This window comes from Barbus barbus (genome assembly GCF_936440315.1).
Source record: "Barbus barbus genome assembly, chromosome: 13".
Taxonomy (NCBI): Eukaryota; Metazoa; Chordata; class Actinopteri; order Cypriniformes; family Cyprinidae; genus Barbus; species Barbus barbus.
In genome coordinates, this window is record NC_136741.1 from 17,784,050 (window position 1) to 17,803,632 (window position 19,583).

At 38.6% G+C, this 19,583-nt stretch overlaps 1 protein-coding gene across 3 annotated transcripts in view; it reads right to left on the reverse strand.

The window, feature by feature from the left end:
- Positions 1-4,228: 4,228 nt before the first annotated feature.
- Positions 4,229-19,583, reverse strand: part of LOC306879017 (3',5'-cyclic-AMP phosphodiesterase 4B-like) — a 170,679-nt gene continuing 155,324 nt past the window's right edge. For all 3 annotated transcript variants that reach the window (XM_079431679.1, XM_079431681.1, XM_079431680.1), the window contains 10 exons: positions 16,573-16,685; positions 9,633-9,726; positions 7,231-7,358; positions 7,039-7,137; positions 6,769-6,933; positions 6,578-6,677; positions 6,337-6,491; positions 6,114-6,236; positions 5,803-5,985; positions 4,229-5,724 (listed from right to left, as the gene is read on the reverse strand). In XM_079431679.1, the coding sequence (XP_079287805.1) occupies positions 5,461-5,724; positions 5,803-5,985; positions 6,114-6,236; positions 6,337-6,491; positions 6,578-6,677; positions 6,769-6,933; positions 7,039-7,137; positions 7,231-7,358; positions 9,633-9,726; positions 16,573-16,685 (1,424 nt within the window). In that variant the 3' untranslated portion in view covers positions 4,229-5,460. The remainder of the gene's footprint in view (positions 5,725-5,802; positions 5,986-6,113; positions 6,237-6,336; positions 6,492-6,577; positions 6,678-6,768; positions 6,934-7,038; positions 7,138-7,230; positions 7,359-9,632; positions 9,727-16,572; positions 16,686-19,583) is intronic.

Below are 19,583 nucleotides of genomic sequence, written 5' to 3' on the forward strand. Positions count from 1 at the left end.
GAAAATGAATCTGCATTGTTAATCCTTTGGATCTTTTATTTAAAAAAAAAAAATCACAAAAATCTAACCTTTCATTGGACAATAAGAATTTTAAATGGGGGGGAACATCTTTATGAAATAAATATTTTTCTCTAATACACATTGGCCACAATTAACGGCACCCTTTTATTCAATACTTTTTGAAACCTCCATTTGACAGTTTAACCGCTCTAAATTTTCTCCTATAATGCCTGATGAGGTTAGAGAACACCTGACAAGAGATCAGAGACCATTCCTTCATCCAGAATCTCTCCAGATCCTTCAGATTCCCAGCTGCATTTTTGTGCTTCTTCAGTTCACCTCACTCATTTTCTATAGGGTTCAGGTCACAGGACTGGAATGGCCATAGCAGAAGCTTGGTTTTATGCTCAGTGACCCATTTTTGTGTTTTTGAGGTTTGTATTTGGATTATTGTCCGGTTGGAAGATCCAAACATGGCCCATTATAAGATTTCTAATAGAGTCAGTCACTTATTGATTGGTATTTGATAGAATCCATGATGCCATGTGTCTAAACAAGATGTCCAGGACCTCCAACAGAAATATAGGCCCACAACATCAAAAATACAGCAGTATATTTCATTGTACACATGGGGTACTTTTTATCCCTGTGTTCACCAAACCCATCTTGAGTGTTTTCTGCTAAAAAGCTTTTTTTTTTTTATATTTTTTTTTTTATATAAATTTCATCTGACCATAGAAGCCAATCCCATTTGAAGTTCCAGTCATGTCTGATAAATGAATATGCTGGAATTTGTTTTTGGATGAGCTAGAAGTTTTCTTGAAACCCTCCCAAACCACATGTGGTGTTTTGTAGGGGCTGTTTGACAATTATTATTATTATTATATATTTTTTAATGGTTTTCTGACCCCGTGCATTAGGACAACATAGACATGCATCCTCTTCCAGGCAGTTTCGTAAAATTTTATGCTCATTGGAAATTCTTAATTATTGCCCTGATGGTGGAAATGGGAATTTTCACTGCTCTAGCTCTTTTCTTAAAGCCACTTCACTAATTTGTGAAGCTCAATTATCTTTTGATGCACATGAGAAATATATTCTTTGGTTTTTCTCATTGTGATGGATGATTAAGGGAATTTGGGCTTTTTTCCCCCCTCCTATTTATATTTCTCTGAAACAGGAAGCCATGGCTGGATAATTTCATGTTTATAATCACCCTGCAGTGCTCAAAATTGTAAATATGAATGGGAATATACTTCAGAGATATTTTACTCATAAGAATTTCTAGGGGTGCCAATAATTGTGTCCAAAGTGTATTTGAGAAAAACATTTAATTCATAATGATATTTCCCCCCATTTTAAATTCTTATTATCCAATGAAAGGTTAGATTTTTGCGAATTTTTAAATAAAAGATCAAAAGGATTAACAATGCAGATTAATTTTCACAGCCGCCTTTGATCATATTTACTGTGTGTGTGTCACAAATTTGTATAATGTCATGGGTATGACAGAGGTATTACAATATGAAGGTGGTTTATGAGGACACTGCCTATGTCCCCGTAATTCAAAAGGCTTAAAAAAACATACTAAATGGTGTTTATTTTGAAAATCTAAAAATGCACAAAGTCTCCTGTGAGGGCTAAGTTTAGGTGTAGGGCAATAGCACACACAGTTTGTTCAGCATAAAAACCATTACGCCTATGGAGAGTCCCCATAAACCACAAAAACCAATGTGTGTGTGTGTGAGATGATGAATATGAAATGTGAAGGATCCTGGCCTTAAATGGCCCATGTTCCTCTGACTCTCTCATTTTACCTTTCTTCTGGCCTCACTTAAATTCTTGAGATTCTGGGCAAAAGGCCTCAAAATTATTCATACAAAGAGATTTCACTCGGAACTGTGTCATTTGAGGGCTGACTTAGCTGGAGGAATAGAACAGGACTGATATTCACTGGATGCAATGTGACCTGTCACACTGGATTCAGCTTCAAACAAGACGATCACACAAAGGGTTCAAGTGCAAATCTGATGGCCTCATTTACCATCAAGGTTCCAGTTTTCTCATGATATTGTATATATTTTTATTTGTCTTTAAAGGAAAGGACGTGTCGTGGCCAAGTATGGTGACCCATACTCAGAATTTGTGCTCTGCATTTAACCCATCCGAGAGCACACACACACAGCAGTGAGTAGCGGTGCCCTGGGAGCAGTTGGTGCCTTGCTCAAGGGCACCTCAGTCGTTGTATTGAGGGTGGAGAGAGCGCTGTACATTCACTCCCCCCACCTACAATCCCTGCCGGTACCGAGACTCAAACCCGCAAACTTTGGGTTACAAGTCCGACTCTCTAACCATTAGGCCACGACTGCTCCTAAATACAATATAATGTATTAATATGAAGCTGATATTTATATTTTTAATGTTTTTGAAAGAAGCCACTCATGCTCACTAAGGCTGAACTTATTTGATGAAAGGCAATATTGTGAAATAATATTTATAATATAATTTAAAATTCCTTATTACTATCAGTGAAGTAGTTAATAATTTTTGTGGAAACCATGATACTTTTTTTCAGGATTCTTTTATTAATAGAAAGTTCAAAAGAACAACATTTATTCGAAATATTATTTTTTGTAAAATTGTCAATATTAACTGTCTTTTTTGAGCAATATAATGCTTCCATCCTAATGAAAGAATTAATTTCTTAAAAAAAAAAAGCAGACTTTTTTTTTTTTTTAGCGTTGAATGAAATCATGGCAATTTCTGAAAGATGCTCATATGATGTGATTATAATAAAAGGTATTGTATTTATTGTATGTAATGTTATAATATTTATCTCTATTAATTTCTTACTGTTATATTGTTTTGTGTTATATTAGAATCAGTGCAAACTGACAAGATATTGATTTAAATATAGTTCAGGTAACATAAAAGCGATGAAGAATGAGATTAACACGGAGTATATTCATGCTTTGTCTTTAATCACTTCATAGAAAAGTAGCTTCAGATTTGATTGAACACAATATACAATATTATTACCATACATTGTGTGAAACATTGAATATTCACCTGCAACAATGTGGGATAACCAGACGATAAAAACTCATCCCTCATGCAGATAGCACTAATTCTGTTGAATCCTTTTGGACGCAAATCGGACCAAAAGATCTCAAACATAGATTAACAAAGTTATACTGACAATTTGAATTTTAAAACTGCTAACAAGGTCAGAAAAAGAGTTCACATTAGCATAAATAATTACAGAAGATCACATTTTCGTAATTATATAGATTTCACATTGTTGTTCAGAGATTGTGACGTTGGTGACCAATTCCTCTCCTGTAAATGTCCATTTACAGGCCACTTCTGAGCCGTTTTTAGCAATCCCCATTCAAAATGTTGTATATATTTGAGGGCCACATTCTGTGGAGAATCTCGTGAGATACTGATTTATCGATGTTACACCAAACAGTGATACACAAAGCTTCTAATATCTGACCGATGTCTACAGTATGCATTTATGTCTTATCTACAGACTCTCCCCGTTACCAATGGGTCGCGTGTCTCATAGGCTACTGTTCTGGGCAGTTGAAAATTGTGCAATATATTCATACATAGTATATATAATATATATTTATTTATATTAAAACATAAACAATATTACTAAATAAAACAGACTCAGTCCAAGAGCCCACCACACAAGAAACACCACCAGTTTTAGGTAATGCAAGTGCATATAAATTAATCCATTTACAAAGAAACATTTTTTCTTATGTACAGCTAACGGCAATAAATACACTGTTATAAACAGTAGAGGACCAATCTGAGCGCATATAAACAAAGTGAATGGAAGGAGTCGTGAAAAGCGTGGGCTGGTGATCAAGCGACTTGACAGACGCTTGCACACCCAAACACAATAATGTGTAAACACATACATATATATATATATATATGTGCGCACAAACGTACATTTGCATGCTACTTTGGCCATTAATGGTTTCCACTGTTGAGACTTTGAGTGTAAGGTAGGTAAAGTACCTCAAATTATGAACTACACGCAAACTTAAATGTTAACGGTGACTAAATGTGTGAGACGACAATGCTAATGTCAATAGATTCATTATAAAACTGGCATGTTGAAAACTGACAAGTGAAATTATTGAAGTACTAGAGGAAATGTAAGTGAGAGGTTTCAAACCTTAAGTTTTTTTTTTTATTATCATATCTTGGTGTTTTACGGGATGGGGAAGGAAATCAATTTACGTCAATGTTTTTATCTGTCTTAAAAGTGAGCCAGTCATGAGAAAAGATAACATTTTATTTAGAAGACGAGTGAGGAAATGTTCTGTATGAAAGTGTTTAAAAAAGCTACAAAAGCTAGTTTTGACTGCTTTTACTCTGTGTGTCTGAGGTATGATGGGAAGATTAAAAAACGACTGCTGTAAGGAAGACAATTATGAGTCGAAAGCAAATTAACGTTTAAGTAAATATAGCTTTGGCTTCCCCTGTGATTTTTGTACATTACGAAACCCCTAGTGATTGGATATTTGTTTTTGGGGGTTTTTTTTGGGGGGGGGGGGTGCTTGTATTTTGTTTTACGATTTAAGTAAATGGGGTCTTATTTAAGGGCATTTAAAGTTTTTTTTTTTTTTTTTTGTGCAACAATGCATTTACCTAACACCGATTTTTATACACTAATGTGGATGGGATGATGTACGGATCCAAATAAAGTTTGTGCTCGTATTTAAAAAGTCCGACACAAGTGTAGCTAGAATTAACAGAAAGTGCCTCTGTCATCATTTCTTAGTTTTCTGATCATTTGTCAGATGTTTGGATTAAGTTATATTGCCAAACAAAGGAAGACACTAAGTTCTCTCTCCAGCGTAGATATAAAACAATTCTGCATGTTCGGTATGGTTTGCTTTAGAAAACGAAAACATTTCAACGTACAGTTATACTAAAACGTGTTAAATAAATAAAAGGCTATTAAAAAGACAATAGTAAAAAGGCACACAGTCTTTAGACAAATAGTACAGAAAAGTAAACAGTTTCTCTCTTTACAAGTACTTGTTCTTCAGTAGTTTGTGTTTGATCACATCACACACCCATGGCTTTACAAAAAGTTTGTGTTGGTACAAAAAAAAAAAGAGAAATCCTCTCAGTAGTGTCTCCTCCTCACCACCAGGTAAACAAACAAGCAAACTGTCCATGTTGGCCCCAATCCTTCATGTTTATCAAAGTCGCCTGTCAATTGTTCAGGTCCAAAATGTCTGCAGCATTTATTTCCTGAGAGCTCCTACCAAACTGTCTCCAAATGTAAGTGCAAGGAGGGCAAGACATCCTCCTCCCACGAGGGCCTAAAAAAGCACCCCATGTAGGCTTTTTAAAAAGCATCAACTGCAAGTTTGCTCCTCTTGCAAGGGAAAAAAAGAGCTACCGCCTATTAAGAGACGCCGAGTCCTATGTGTCGACAGGTGATGCGTCTTCGGTAACTTTTTCTGTGCCTTCTGAATTCTCTTCCTCTAGCGTGAGCTCAAACTGGAACTTGTCAGGCCCTGAACCCCCGCCGGGCTGGTAGAAGGGTGGGGAAGGGCTCTGGGGGACCGTGCTCTGGTACCAGTTCCGATTATCCTCCAGCATGTCTAGGATACCCTGGGCATCCGGATGTACCAAGTCGGCCCAGGTTTCCCACAACGGGTGGACGATGTAGTCAATGAAACCCACCTGAAGAGAAAAATGTGTTAGATGTTGTACTTCAAATATGGTACTTCATGAGACATTACATCTCGTACAGTAACTAACCTGTGATTTCTCTACCGAGGCAGTGTGTTTGTTACACATGGGGCTGATCTCCATGCCACGTTCCCTTTCTCTGTCACCCTGGTGAAAAAACTCGTCCATGATGCGGTCGGTCCACTGCTGGTACAACTCTAAAGACTTAGTGGGATTGCTCAGATCAGCGCAGTGAACCATGTTCCTCAAGACCTGAAGTAACATCACAATTTTAGACAATTGCAATTCATCATGTTCCTCTAATTTATCTGAATCACCTCAGCTGGAGATCATGAAATCATTGGATTTTCCAATGGGAAGGAGAACAGAAAGACTTGTACCTGTATCCTGTCTGTGTAGTTGTCCAGAAGCAAAACTCCTGAGCTCGTCACTTTCTTCGTCTCTACCATGGTCTTCAGATCGGCCAGTAAGGTCATGTGCTTAGACATGTCTGTGGCAAGTACCTATTAACAGGAAACATTGAACATTATGTGTTAGCATATAAATCATTGCAATGTGTAAGGAAGGAGTGGTGGAAGGAAGGAGTGAAGTGAAGAACCTCACCATGTCGATGACCATCCTTCGGAGTGACTGCCTCTGTTTCTTAGTGAGGTTCTGGAAGATGTCACAATTGTCCTCCTGGAGAAGTTTAAAGCCCACGGCTAAGTGGTGGTTCTCCAAAACGGACTCATCGTTATACATGAGCGCTAACTCAGAGTCTGTAAGAAATGAGCAAATACGCAATTAATTTAAGTGTCTCCATAAACGTTATACTGATAATAGGGTGGGAATTGAGAACACTCACTTGTATTGATGAGGAACTGGTTTGAAACTCCAGGATGGTCCACATCATGAATAGCTGCTGCAAAAATCGCTGCCAAGATCTCAAGATCCGTGAAGACAGCCTGTTTCGGACAAATTGAAAAAAATGGTGAGATATATGAAATCCTTTGAGGGAAAACTCTGAAAGTTGCACCTGAAGAAAAGCGTTCTTACATCTAGAGCAGGTGTGGACAGTAGAATGTGAGTTGACTGGGCCACATCAGCAGCGTGAAGGCTGTTATGATAGGCCACATCTTGATGGTAATGATCCTCAAGGGTCAACATATACGTCACAAAAGTATCTGCCGGGATCTTAAATGTCTTAAGCAAGTCTCGTTCCTGTTACAGAGAGAAGCAATATTATTACAACCTTGAACGATATGACGTTATTGTTGCAAAATGTTGGAGGTCAAAATCAAAAGAAATGCTGGAGGAAGAACTGACCTGGAAGATGGCGTACATAATGCAAGTGAGAGGCCGGTTGTTAGAATACTCAGAAACTGTAAAGATGTTCAGGCCCCATTTGTTCAGGTCTTCTAATTCCTAGAAAGAGAAGACTCAAGGGAATGAGATCAACAGAAATTTTCATTTGAACACATCTAAGAGCACTAAAGTATTAGTCAATCTTCTACCTACCTTTGACAGTAAATCCTCTTTGTCGGTTTTGACGCCGAAGCGAGCGATGTTGAGGCTGGGCCCGTGCGGCTTTTTCTTCTCGTGGGCTTTAGGCGTAGGCGAGGGAATCTCCACGTCATTCTGCTTGTCTGTGAGGAACAGCAAGAACCAAATGATTAGAATGATTTTGCTTTCTTTCCTGGTGGTTACTAACCTTACACTCAAATTTCCATAGACGATGTGGACAACGAAAGTTTGCTAACCATGAAACCGAGATGGTCTTCAAGTCTTTCTATACAGATCATGCACAACTGTGTCAGTTGTTGGCAGATCACATTCCAGATTACTCAATCTCTTCATTGTAGTTTTCACACAGACGAGACGCATACATGCTCGCACAAAAACTCATTGTTGGGAAACTGTTGGCCATGTATCGTGTTTCGCTTAGTGACGTAAGCAGACGCCTTTGGCCCAGGTGCAGCGCCACAGCTGAATAGCTCACATCTACACTCAGTGCGTGTGCTTCTCAGGATTCATTGCCCTCGAACGGCAGAACAGACACCCAATTCACAGTAACTTTGCCACTGAGCTATTCAAGCGGGGCTTTGCCCCTCCTTTCCTTCTCCTCCAGTTCCACTCTCCATTTTCACTGTGACAGACATGTCAACAAACTGCAGGGGAGCCTGTGTCTGCTTCATATGGCATCTCCAAAGGTCAAGCCTCAGGAGATATCAACTGACAAAAAATGGCAGCACAGCAAGGGCGTATCTCTGGGGCAAAAAGGCCATAAACCTTCATGTTAAGGATTTCCTCATGTGGAAATGCTAATCCAAATTCTCCCAAGGAGCCACAGGCCATGAGTGGACTGAATTCTTATTTTCAGTTTCTCAATTACAGCAGATAACTATGTTCTCTCTAGCCATAAAGCTCTGGCATGTCGCTGAAAGACTGTGATAACACCTGGTAAAAGCCGCTGGCTTGATGGGGAGTGAGAGGAGGTGAAATATGAGGGTTAGTTAATTCATTACAGTCATTATCCTCTTCACTCATATGTCTCGCATGAACTCGTGCTGTAATCAGCACCACAGTCATTCAGATGGGTTTATATCCTGAGTGAAGAAATGCAAGGCGCCCTATTACGATGACGGAACGGAAAGGGACAGGGATGAGGGAATACCCGTTTCTCTTTCATCTCAAAAGCCTCTCTGTTTTTCGCTCATTCTCTTGCGGCAAAGATGCCTGATCAAGAGAAAATGCCTCCTATTTGATCCCACAGAGCATTCGCAGTGCTCATTATAGCCAATTTGCTTGTTTTCTCACAACCATCCATCAGAGCTTTTTTTTTTTTTTCGCCTCGTTCCTTGCAGGATTCTCTGTCACATGTCACTCCATGTCTCCTTCTCATATAAAGCAAACAACCAAAGGCAAGCCACATGTACAGACTGTGTGCACAGATCCAAGATTTCAGAAAAAGAAAGAAAAAAGGAAAGAGACATTATGTCCGGGTCAAATTTAATCTCATCTCTGCTAAACAAGCATTTTGATGCAGACAGCGAAATCGCAGAGGCATAAAGACAGCAGTCACACGTGACAGCACACCGATGTTTCACAGCTAACATTTAATCCCATGAAAATCGAACCACGTTTAGTCCCAAATAATCCGAACACAAAGTTGTACACCATCAGAATGGACACCAATATTTTTAAGCAGATTTTGGCATCATTTTCAAATTTACACTGCAAAAAAATAATGTAATTAAATTATAATAACTTCTAATGTATTATGTTTTATCATATTTAACACAAATTTGCTGAAAGTAAATGTAATTGTTTACATTTTATTAGTAAATACTGATTTAAATTTTTTATTTTTTTTTGCAGTGAAACGGGACCTCACACTGCGGCAAGATACTTGTGTGTTTAGATGGGGCATGCGATGGCTTCTCAATGAGAACACAGGAGCTGGATGAGTCACAGGTTCTCTTGCCTGGATGTTCCGTGCTGGGGGGTTCCACTGTCAGCATTGCTTTACAGCAGGATCCCATCCCCCTCCGTCTCTCCCTCCCTCCCTTAACTCTGCTCTCCTTTCCACCTTCCCCTTCCTCTTTTCCAACTGCTGCATTGGGGATCTCTCTCCTCATGCAGAAACGAAAGTCTGATGCCATCTCACGGCATTCCACAAACAAAATTAACCTTTGTACTGCATGTCTTATCTTTTAATGTTCAATACTTTCACAACTAATGGATTTATTTTTTTTGTTTTCATAGCTTTTCGATATATAGCATCAGTGAGCCTAAACCGCAGTTCAGCTCTGGAAATGACGCAGCCCAAATTCAATCCACAATGCCGCATACAGTGTATAGCCAATGTTTAGCGATGACTGTGGGTGTTTTAACGTAAGAGTGAATTTGTGTGTGATTACCTAGGAAGGTGTTGGAGATGAACTCCGACACCTGATTGCCAGATCTGCTCATCTCAGAGAGGTGCGTCAGCTCCCTGTTCAACATTCTCTTGAACTGGAAAAGATAAAGAGGGAGAATCATTAGTCAAAATCCCCAAAAAAGGTTCAACATTGAGTCTTCAGTAGGGCTGCCATTTTTCAAGATTTTTAAAATTCCTTTATATGGGCATGCATTTGCATAAATACCGCAATGTGTTATGGGGTACAAAATGTTAAATATGACCAAATAAATGATATAATATAAATAATATAAAAAACGTAGTTAATACCTTAACATCTAATAACTTCTCTCTAAATATCTTAATATCTAATATATTTAAATCTCCTTTTAAAAATATTCATGCATTTATTTTAATGCATTAATTTCTCTTGTTTTTAAATAAATCTTTAATACCTCATACCAAGCACAAAAAAATGCAAATGCATAAAGAATGAGAGAGAAGTGCAGTACAAGAGACAAGGTAGACACTGGTTGAGATTTCATTTGTAAACTGCAATTTTCAAACTGTTGCCAAGTTTAAAGTAATTTTTTCTTTAGCATTTTTTTTTCACATATAATGTATGAATATGTTCCCAAAGCAATGATGTGGTTCCAAAAAGACACAATGTTGGCAAGTAATAAATAAACAAATTCATATATAATTAAATAAGTAAAAAAACGGCAGCCATATACTGCGCCACATCTCTGAATTTTAAGCTTCATTAGTACAAAGGGATAAATCACAAAAACAACCCATTTAACTGTGCTTTTGACATCCAAATCAACATCTTAGCAAAAATACAAGAGATTCATTTGAAAAGAAAAGCTCAAAATAGAGCTCAGAGCTAGACATTCCAGCACAGGATGCCACACCGCGAGACTTGCTGTAGTTTTTCCTCCTCAGTGTCTCTCTAGACCACCAACAAACACCGAACCAAAACCAAACTCCATTAGCAGACCAAAAACAGCTTAGTAGCCGCCATACACACCTTAATGTAACCCCAGGATACAGAGAGAAGGTAATTGGCCTCAGGCATTTTGGATCGTATTTAAGCACCCGAAATCCACAACAGCACACTCCTATACCACAAAGGAAAAGAGCCAGAGAGAGGCAGACGAAAGGGATTCTTCTGTTTGGGAAAAACGAAAAATCCCCTCTTCTCTCCTCTCCTACTCTGCTTGGTATGGATTAGTAGCTGAAAAGCAGACACAAGCCGTCTTCATGGCAGCTCTCGGCCGAATCGCTCTGCCGTTGACTGTCCATGGCTGCAGATACGAGCGGGGGCCGGCAGCGGATGGGAACACCCGTCGTGGGCTGGAGGATGATCCAGAGAGCGACGGCCGGAGCTGGAAGCAAAGCGGAGGGTCTGAAAGTACCAATGAATTACGGAGGAGATGAAGGAACAGTGGAGCAGAGGGAGGGAGGGATGAGGAATAAAAACATTGGGATGCTCATCTGGCTGGAGGGGGGTCTTCCTCTGCTGGATTAGTGCCGCTCTGCTGCTGCAGTACGCTCGCGCTCTCATCATTTCACTCGGTCTTTCTCTCTCTCCTTCTGCCTCGCCCCCTCCCTCTCGCGACTCTCCCCCGGTCTCAAGTCTGTCAGCCCCAGCAACACGCACCACGGGTATATATGATTTGACATAGAGATGGCAGAGGAGGGGGGGAGCCCCTGCTTTGTTATGCGGGGAAAGCGCGAGAAGAAAAAGACACGTAAAGAAGGACAGAGTCTAAGGACGCCCTCTGCTTTTTGGGAACAATTCATCGACTTTAAGGGATTCCTAATCGAGTACAATTTGTAAGAGCGAAGACGGGAGCTTTAGATGAGTCTGGGTTCTTTCAGTCTCGGTCAGCCTTTATTGCATTCCCATAATGCATGAGGCTTTATATGAAGGCTTGGATAATTACATCTCTTTGTCTTTTTTCGGTGACATCAAAACCCCCCACGACTCTTTCTCTCTCTCTCTCTCTCTCTCTCTCTCTGCCTCTCCATCTACATCCAATCACCAATTACACCAACATCCCAACGCTATGGCAACAGCGTCATGTGACATGGGCTGCCGCTGAGGCTTCCCTCTCTCCCTCCTTCCCTCCCTCCCTATCCTCCAAAGATGGCTGCCCAGGAATCACGAGGACACCACTGCGTCTCAATAATATCTGCCAAATCAACCCCCAATTCATCAGAACGGGGAGGAGGCAAAGGGCCAAAATCGATGAGCTGTCCTTGATAAAGCCACCTCAGACAGAGTCCAATAACAGGGAAACCCTTAGTGAATATGAGGAAAAAATAAGCCAATTGTTGGATTAGGATGGTGTTTGGATGATTTAGCTAGTTAACCCATTGGTTTCCTAAATGGACAATCTTAAAAGTACCCAAAACCACTAAAACCAGCAGACCAGACCAGGCTGTCCTCATCATCCTCACCTATGATGGAGAAAATGGTGCATTTCTTAAACAAAAAAACACTAGATGCGTAATTAAACGAAGGCTTTACATTGAAACAATTTAAACTCAGTAGCTGCTTGTACATTTCATAATTAATTACAAAGGAACAGCGAGTAATTTTCAATTAAACATGAAATCTTGGGAGTAGAAAAACTGAAATAGCATTTTCTTGTAAACAGAGCCTGCTTTCACTCCTTAACGCAGAAAAGTTGGTCTCAGATTTGAGGAGCTAAAAGGTTTCATGCAATGATTTTGGATTCTTCGAACTGTGAAGTGTGTGTGTGTGTGTGTGTTTGTGCGCCTTCATGAGAAAAAGAGAATGGGAGGGAGAAAGAGAAAGACGGAAAATAGCGAGAATCTCTGCATTATGCTGCAGTGGGGGTTCCTCAGTGATGCGTGAGACATCTAGTCAGAGCTGTAAACAACTCTGACATATCAAAGATGCGCTGCCTTCCACGGCTCACATTTCTTTTTATCGTCCATATCAGTAAATCCATGTGAGTGTCTCTCTCTAAGCTCTGTGAGAAACATGGCTGTAGGGGAGTGGATGTGCACCGACTTCTGCTCTGAGAAGAGTAAAGGGTGAATGAAGGGAATTTAATTCTATAGAGAAAGACCCTTCAAATACTTGATTAAAGATAACCGATTCTATTAGCTAAGAGTGTAATGCATGTAGAGGCAAAAAAAAATATTTATTTAGGAAATTATATCTGGGTAGTTGACACACAATGAACATCAAGATTTAAAGTAAAAATTTATATAAATGTATATTCATCTCTCCAGTAACCATTTTCCTTTTTTTTTTTCCTTTTTGACATAACTAGTTTATTTAAATGATCCTACAAGGTCATAATTTAATGCAAATATTCTTCCCACATTTCCTTATATAATCTATATCATTTAACATTACCTCATAAAAGCTACCTTGTAATTAAAAAATAAGCAAATTGCTTTTTAAAGTAGTTTTATATGGAGCATAGCTTGTGACACCAACGAACGTGTCAACTTCCCAAATATATTTCATGTTAACTATGCATTGGCAGCAAATATGCATATCATAATTTTTATATACCTAGTAGCAAGTTTTCATTTTTGCATTAAAATAGGATAATCAGCAATTGGATGCTATTTTATTTTCTCCACTAGTAGGCGGTAAAAACCCACAGATATTAAGTGAGATAGATTTGTGCAGTCACCTCACACTGTTCGCCGATGGCATGTTCAATCAATTGGTACTGTCATCATGACCTTGTCTAATGTATCAATGTAGGACAGACAAGTCAATCAATCATTCATCAAAATACATTTAACTTTTCAGCTGTCCATTGTCAATCGAGATCTGTGTTCTTATTTCCACCTCTCACTCTCTGTATTTAAACTTGTATGTAAATGTCACACTACACTCATGTTTTTTTTTTTATTACATCTAACTACACTAAATGTCTTGTGTACATCATCTAGTGGGGAAAATCCAAATTTGTTTCTTGGTCAGAATTTGTGGGAGTTTTGTTGCACAGAATGATGTCACTTAAGAAGCACATGATTGCAAAATCGTCAAATTCTTAACAGTCATTGATATATGATGATCGCTGGAAGAAGACATTGAAAGACTGTGACGCACATTGAGATGACAAACGAGTTCTCTGGTATATTAGAACAGTAACATCAATAATGACACAACAGCTCCTGAAGAAATCAGCTCTTTGTGTGCCAAACCAGCAATGCCTGAGGATACTAACCCAACGTTTCACTTCCTCTGAACTTCTCAATATGTGCACGAATGTGTGTGTGTGTGTGTGTGTGTGTGTGTAAAGTCAAATAACAAAGTAAAATAATAAGTAGTCACTAAATTACAGACTAAAACATTATAAGCTTAGTCTCAATTATATCCACAATGAGGAAGCAATCCAAATCCATTAAGATTGGAAAGGAACTTCAACTGTTTAAAATGGACAAAGATTGTTTCTGTGATTATCAAAAAACAAAAATGAAAACACTCAAACCGAATGTTTACACAACTATTTTAACAACAATTTGCATGCAAGCTTATACTGGTGCTCTCAGTCTACAACCAACTAAATATGCAGGAACTTTAGAAACTAACACTAGTTTGACTGGAGACCATCAGCTCAATATTACATGGCTCTGACTGGCTTATATTATAAATGTGGGACTATACAACTCATTCTTTTAAAGTTATAACTTATAACCACACTGTTTTATCCACATAGTCTTAATTGTAACTTTTCAACACAAAGAAAGCACTGCGACAAAAAATAAACCTTTCCAAGAATTAACTTTTCATCTATAAAGCACACTTATCATGAGAATTCAGAAATAAAAAGTTCAAAAATATACTTTAGACAGCAGTTATGTCCTTGAAAAGTCCACCAAGTGACATCCAACAAAAATGAACAGCCCACTAACAACTTACAAAAGTTTAAAACAGAAGCTCACCTTTCCCCAGCAGTTAACTTTTTCAATCTTTTTCTGATCTTTCCTCTCAAAGCAGCAAGCTCCCATTTTAAGTCAGTTAAGTTTTCTAAGTCCTGCTTGAATGTCTTGAGTCCTAAGTTTCGACGTTTGACAGGTGCAATAGCCTTACTGACCAATTTTGAGCTGTGAGTGCTGACTATCCTTCAGTGTTTGAGTGTGTCACTGTATACACACTCCCCTTCTCACCGTGGGACCGCCTCCTTCCGAAACACACACACACACACACACACACCCCCACACGCTGGAACTCTAACCCCACTGCAACATAGTTTATAGGGTAAATAGTGTGCTCTGGAATCAGATCAAACATACTGATGTGATCTCTTAAACGTCATCAGAGCAAACATATACTGCCACACACATGCAGATCTATAGGAAGTCCTCACTTACAAAAATTTGAAAGTTTTAAAATTTAGAAAGTTTATAAGCTGCATCCAAAGGAAATGGAAACTTTTAAGTATCCTGCTTTTTAGACCTTTCTCCTGAGGACTTTATTAATTTCACATGTCCCCAGAGTTTTTAAGAGATCTTAAAAAATTTAATAATCGCAAAAAAATAAAAAATAAATAATAATTCAAATATTAATATTACATTCATGTTATTTTTGTCTCTATATAAATTTCATAACAAACATTTGAGAAAAAAAAACAGCCAAAGAGCAACAATGAAGCTATAAAATGTATGCAAATTTGTAAAACATACATAATGGTATACTATACAATAAAAAAATCTTTGCCATTTGATAAACTTTTTTCAAAAAGTTTTCTCTCATAACTTTTCAATTCAGTGACTACATTTGAGGATTCATGGCCATGGACTTTGTAAACTTTGTAAATTTACTGTAACAAAAAGAGCGAGTCTGCAGTTCTGTTATCTTGACTGGAATATCCACTTGACTGAAACAGAATCAACATAATACATGTTGGCAGAGAAATCCTGAAGCTGATACTGTATAGATTTTACATGCAAACACAGCTAAAGTGTATGCCTGTTTGACGTCAGCAGAAGAAGAAACAAACAGGGCGTGCGGCCTTGCCCTGCCATACAGAACTCACTCCCATTGTAGTCTGGACCTGGCTAGAGCTTAGGAAGGAGACCGGAAACCTGAGCCACAGCTGCAGGACATACACACACACACACTGTGGAGCTATGCAGTGAATCACAGGAGATGACACTGACAGGGATGTGAAAACAACACATAGTATTTAAAAAGTACAAAAAGGATGATAAACAATACAGATTGAAACAAGTATATATGAGTCCGTAACACTGACAGAGATTGCTTGTCAGCAGACGTTTCAATCAAATTCAATTATATTGTATATCATCTTGCTTTGATTATACAATAAAGTACTGTGTGTGTATTCAAGTCTAGAAAAAAAGAAAAAAAAAATAGATCTAATAAAAAGTTAACATTTAACTTCATAAACCTAATTTTTAATATAAATTGGTCAACACACTGTCAATCAAATCAATTTCAGAGCATACCACAAGTACACCGCATTTCCAAAGCAACAAAGGGGTGTGGAAAAAACGTGCTGGAAAAGAGACATGCTAAAACCTGTTCAATACGCTGGGAAGACTTGCTAACACATTTATGCAGACAATTTGTGAGACTGTTATGATAGTAAAGTGATGTGGCATCTCTAAGGAAGCCTTATACTTCAAATACCTTGGAAAACGCACCATAACTAAATCATAATAAAGTTTAGAATTTCAAATCTATTTTGCATATTCAAACAGATTCTTTCTGAAATTACATTGACTGCTAGAAAACAGCAGCCTGAATTTTTAATGCAAGCTAACTGGCACAAGGACCGACTCTCAATAGCCCTATTCACAAAACAGCCGTTGAGAGAAGCATTACGAACAAAAACAGACTCTAAACTATCACAAAACGTTTGAGAGTACGCTGTACTGTGCAGAGTTTTTACAACTTCCAGAGGAGCTCTTAAAAGTGAAGTGCTGCATCTTCTCACCTTGTTGGAGGCCATGTCGCTGACGGAGCGGTACGTCTGGATGGTTTCCAGCTGGTCCAGACACCAGTCCAGCTCCTCCATGGTCTCCACGGCCAGCTTCTGGTAGGACTCGTCTGGACAGAGACACACAGAAACGGGGGCACCGTGAAAATCCTGCTGCACGGCCACTCGAGCACAGCCCACCAGATGTTCCTTCATCCTGGGCTCGCACACACACACACGCATACGTACACACACTCCCAGACTGTATGAGAGAGTGAGAGTGGGTTCTTCTGAGCGCTAGCTGTGAGAGATCTCCCCCCCGCTCACTCCCTCTCATTGGCCTGGTCCTTGTGGCTAGGTGATACTGCCTCTTTGGCTTCGTGCCCCTTCCTCTCACCTCCCCCTGCCTCTCTTGGTGTCGCCCTCTCTTTGCGTGCCACTCTCACTCATGTCTGAGGGTTGGCTGCGGTGGGGTGATACAGCCTGTTGGCTGTGTGCTTCCTAATTTCATTGCCCCGTTTGGCATCTATCTCTATCTCTCTCTCTTGTCCCTTCCCCTTTTTTTTTTTAAATAATTTCTGGCACTTGTAGGCTCTGATGTCAATAGAGAGGAGACAAAGGGGGGTACTTTGCAAAGCTTGCTGTATAAACTTGTACATAAACACACACACACACACACACACACTTTCTTCTTGTGAAAAACACTTTATCTTGCAAAAATGCATTAGATTAAAACTGCATGCACATTTTAAGACAAATATTCACTGTATATTCACAGTGATTCCACTGGCAATATAAAATTAAGCTACAGCTTGATGATTTAATTTATTTGTATATTTTATTTAGGAGATCATTAGGTTTCTTAAATGCGATTTTCTGGAAGACATTTTACTAGCATATTTATTTCAAGCTTTAGTAAATTTGATTTCTGTGAATCAGATTCATTTGCATAACTCAAAAATGCTCATTGTACTTTTGTCCTGCATGGCATTTTTGTATTTTGCCTGTATTTAAAAGTTTTCATAAAACTTACGGTACTGTTTATACGTTTGGGGTGAGTAGAATTTAATTTTGAAGCAGTTAATATTTTTATTGAGCAAGCATTCTACTGATCAAAACTAACAAAGACTTTTACAAAACTATTACTAAACTATAGCTATTCATCAAAGAATCCTAAAAAAGTATGTATAAATAAAAAAAATCTGCATAGCTGCTTTTATTTTTCTATAGCTGTTTTATTTGTTGTTATACTGGTGCATATAAAAAAAATTAAGTATTTTTGTATCTTTGTATTCATCTGATTTAATTTTTAATTTTTTTTGCAATATTCATCTTTTTATATTAATCATTTTAAATCTACTTGGAAAAAATACCTTTTAAATATAATGAGATATATTAAAAAAGCTGAAAAGGCTATACTGTTCAACCAAACAAACAACAAAAGAAACAAAAGGCAACAAAAAGCGCATTTACATACACACACAAATGACACAACATCACGTTTTATCATGCGCTTGAATTAATGTCAAGATGTACGTAAACGGGTCTGCATCATTCTTTGCACACAACAGAAATGTATGAAGCATAGGCGTGAGCTGTGTGTGTGGGTCTTGTTGAAGCATAGATGTGTTTACAGTAGAGGGGAGTTTGGTGAATCAGTGCCCTGTGGCTTTGGGACACAGACGAGCCCTTGTGCGCGTCTGACTTTGCTGTGGTGGGTCTCCTAGTTGCAGAACAACACAGCAGCAGAACTTTAGCAGGGCCCTGTCGAATGACGGCACTTCTCTCTAATCTCCACACGTTCAAAGCCACACAAGCATATTTGCTCTCCGAACACCGGGAGAAAAAAGCTCTTTGGTGTGGGTAATTCTTTTTTTCTCTTTTGTAAGCGTATGGAGACGTACCTGTAGACTACAACACCAAGGCAATGGAAAGTTGATTTTCTGAACAAGATTTACATTCTCACAAAACTGGACCAAACCAGTTTTAAACCTAAACGAGAGCAGCTAAGCATAACCACATTTTTATATTTCTGAAGAAAATGTGAATAGCGCCTGCCCATGAAAAACTGCTATAATGCTAGGGTGCACGTGTGAGTGCCAGAGCAATGGTATGCGGTTGCTAGGGTGTTCTGGGTGGTCGCTAGGTGGTTGCTTACTGACGCAAGCCAAGAGACCACCCTCAAGTCCCAACATTAAATCCAGTTTTAGCTTTTGAGAATATTTACATGAAATACTTGAATTAGTTTAAACAATCTAAATCTATCTAAACTATTATTGAATTATGTTCAATAAAATAGCAAAGAAATAATACAAAAGCAGATGTAAATAATACTATAATATATCGATGGATGGATAGATGGTGGATGGATGGATGGATGGATGGATGGATGGATGGATGGATGCATGGTGGATGGATGGATGTGTAGCATTTGGACCAATCGGACACAGAATTTTTCATTTGATTTAACAAATCAATTAGTTATTAGATTAACAAATAATCACAGACCCCTCACCCAATACACATACTGGGTCCCGGTATGTCTGTGAATGACTCCAGGCCCCCGGTTCCATGGCAACCGATCTGATAACACTATCTGATAATAGAAAAACCTTTCTTTGAATGAAGACGCATATCTTCAGGTCATTGTGTATATTATTACTGTTCTTGTATATGTTCCTGTATATTGTATACTGTTTTATGCATGCTTAGGATAGATCACTAGTTAATATCACCTCACTTATACCATGTTTAGTCTCTATCAATTCGACTTTGGATGAACTAATTGAGAGTGAATATTACATGTTGACACCTACGCAACATATTAGTGTCCTAAGAATCTTTAGTAGTTTGTGCATTAACCCCAGGCGAATTACATATGCAGATTACCATGTTCAGAGACATAGAGTCGTAAAACTTTCCCTCCAAAAGTTCAAGAAACCATAGGCTCTTTGACACCCCAGAGGTGTGACCTCTGTAGCAGATAAAGCTCTCACATCAGTGACGCTCCTCCAGTCTGCAGTTCTGTT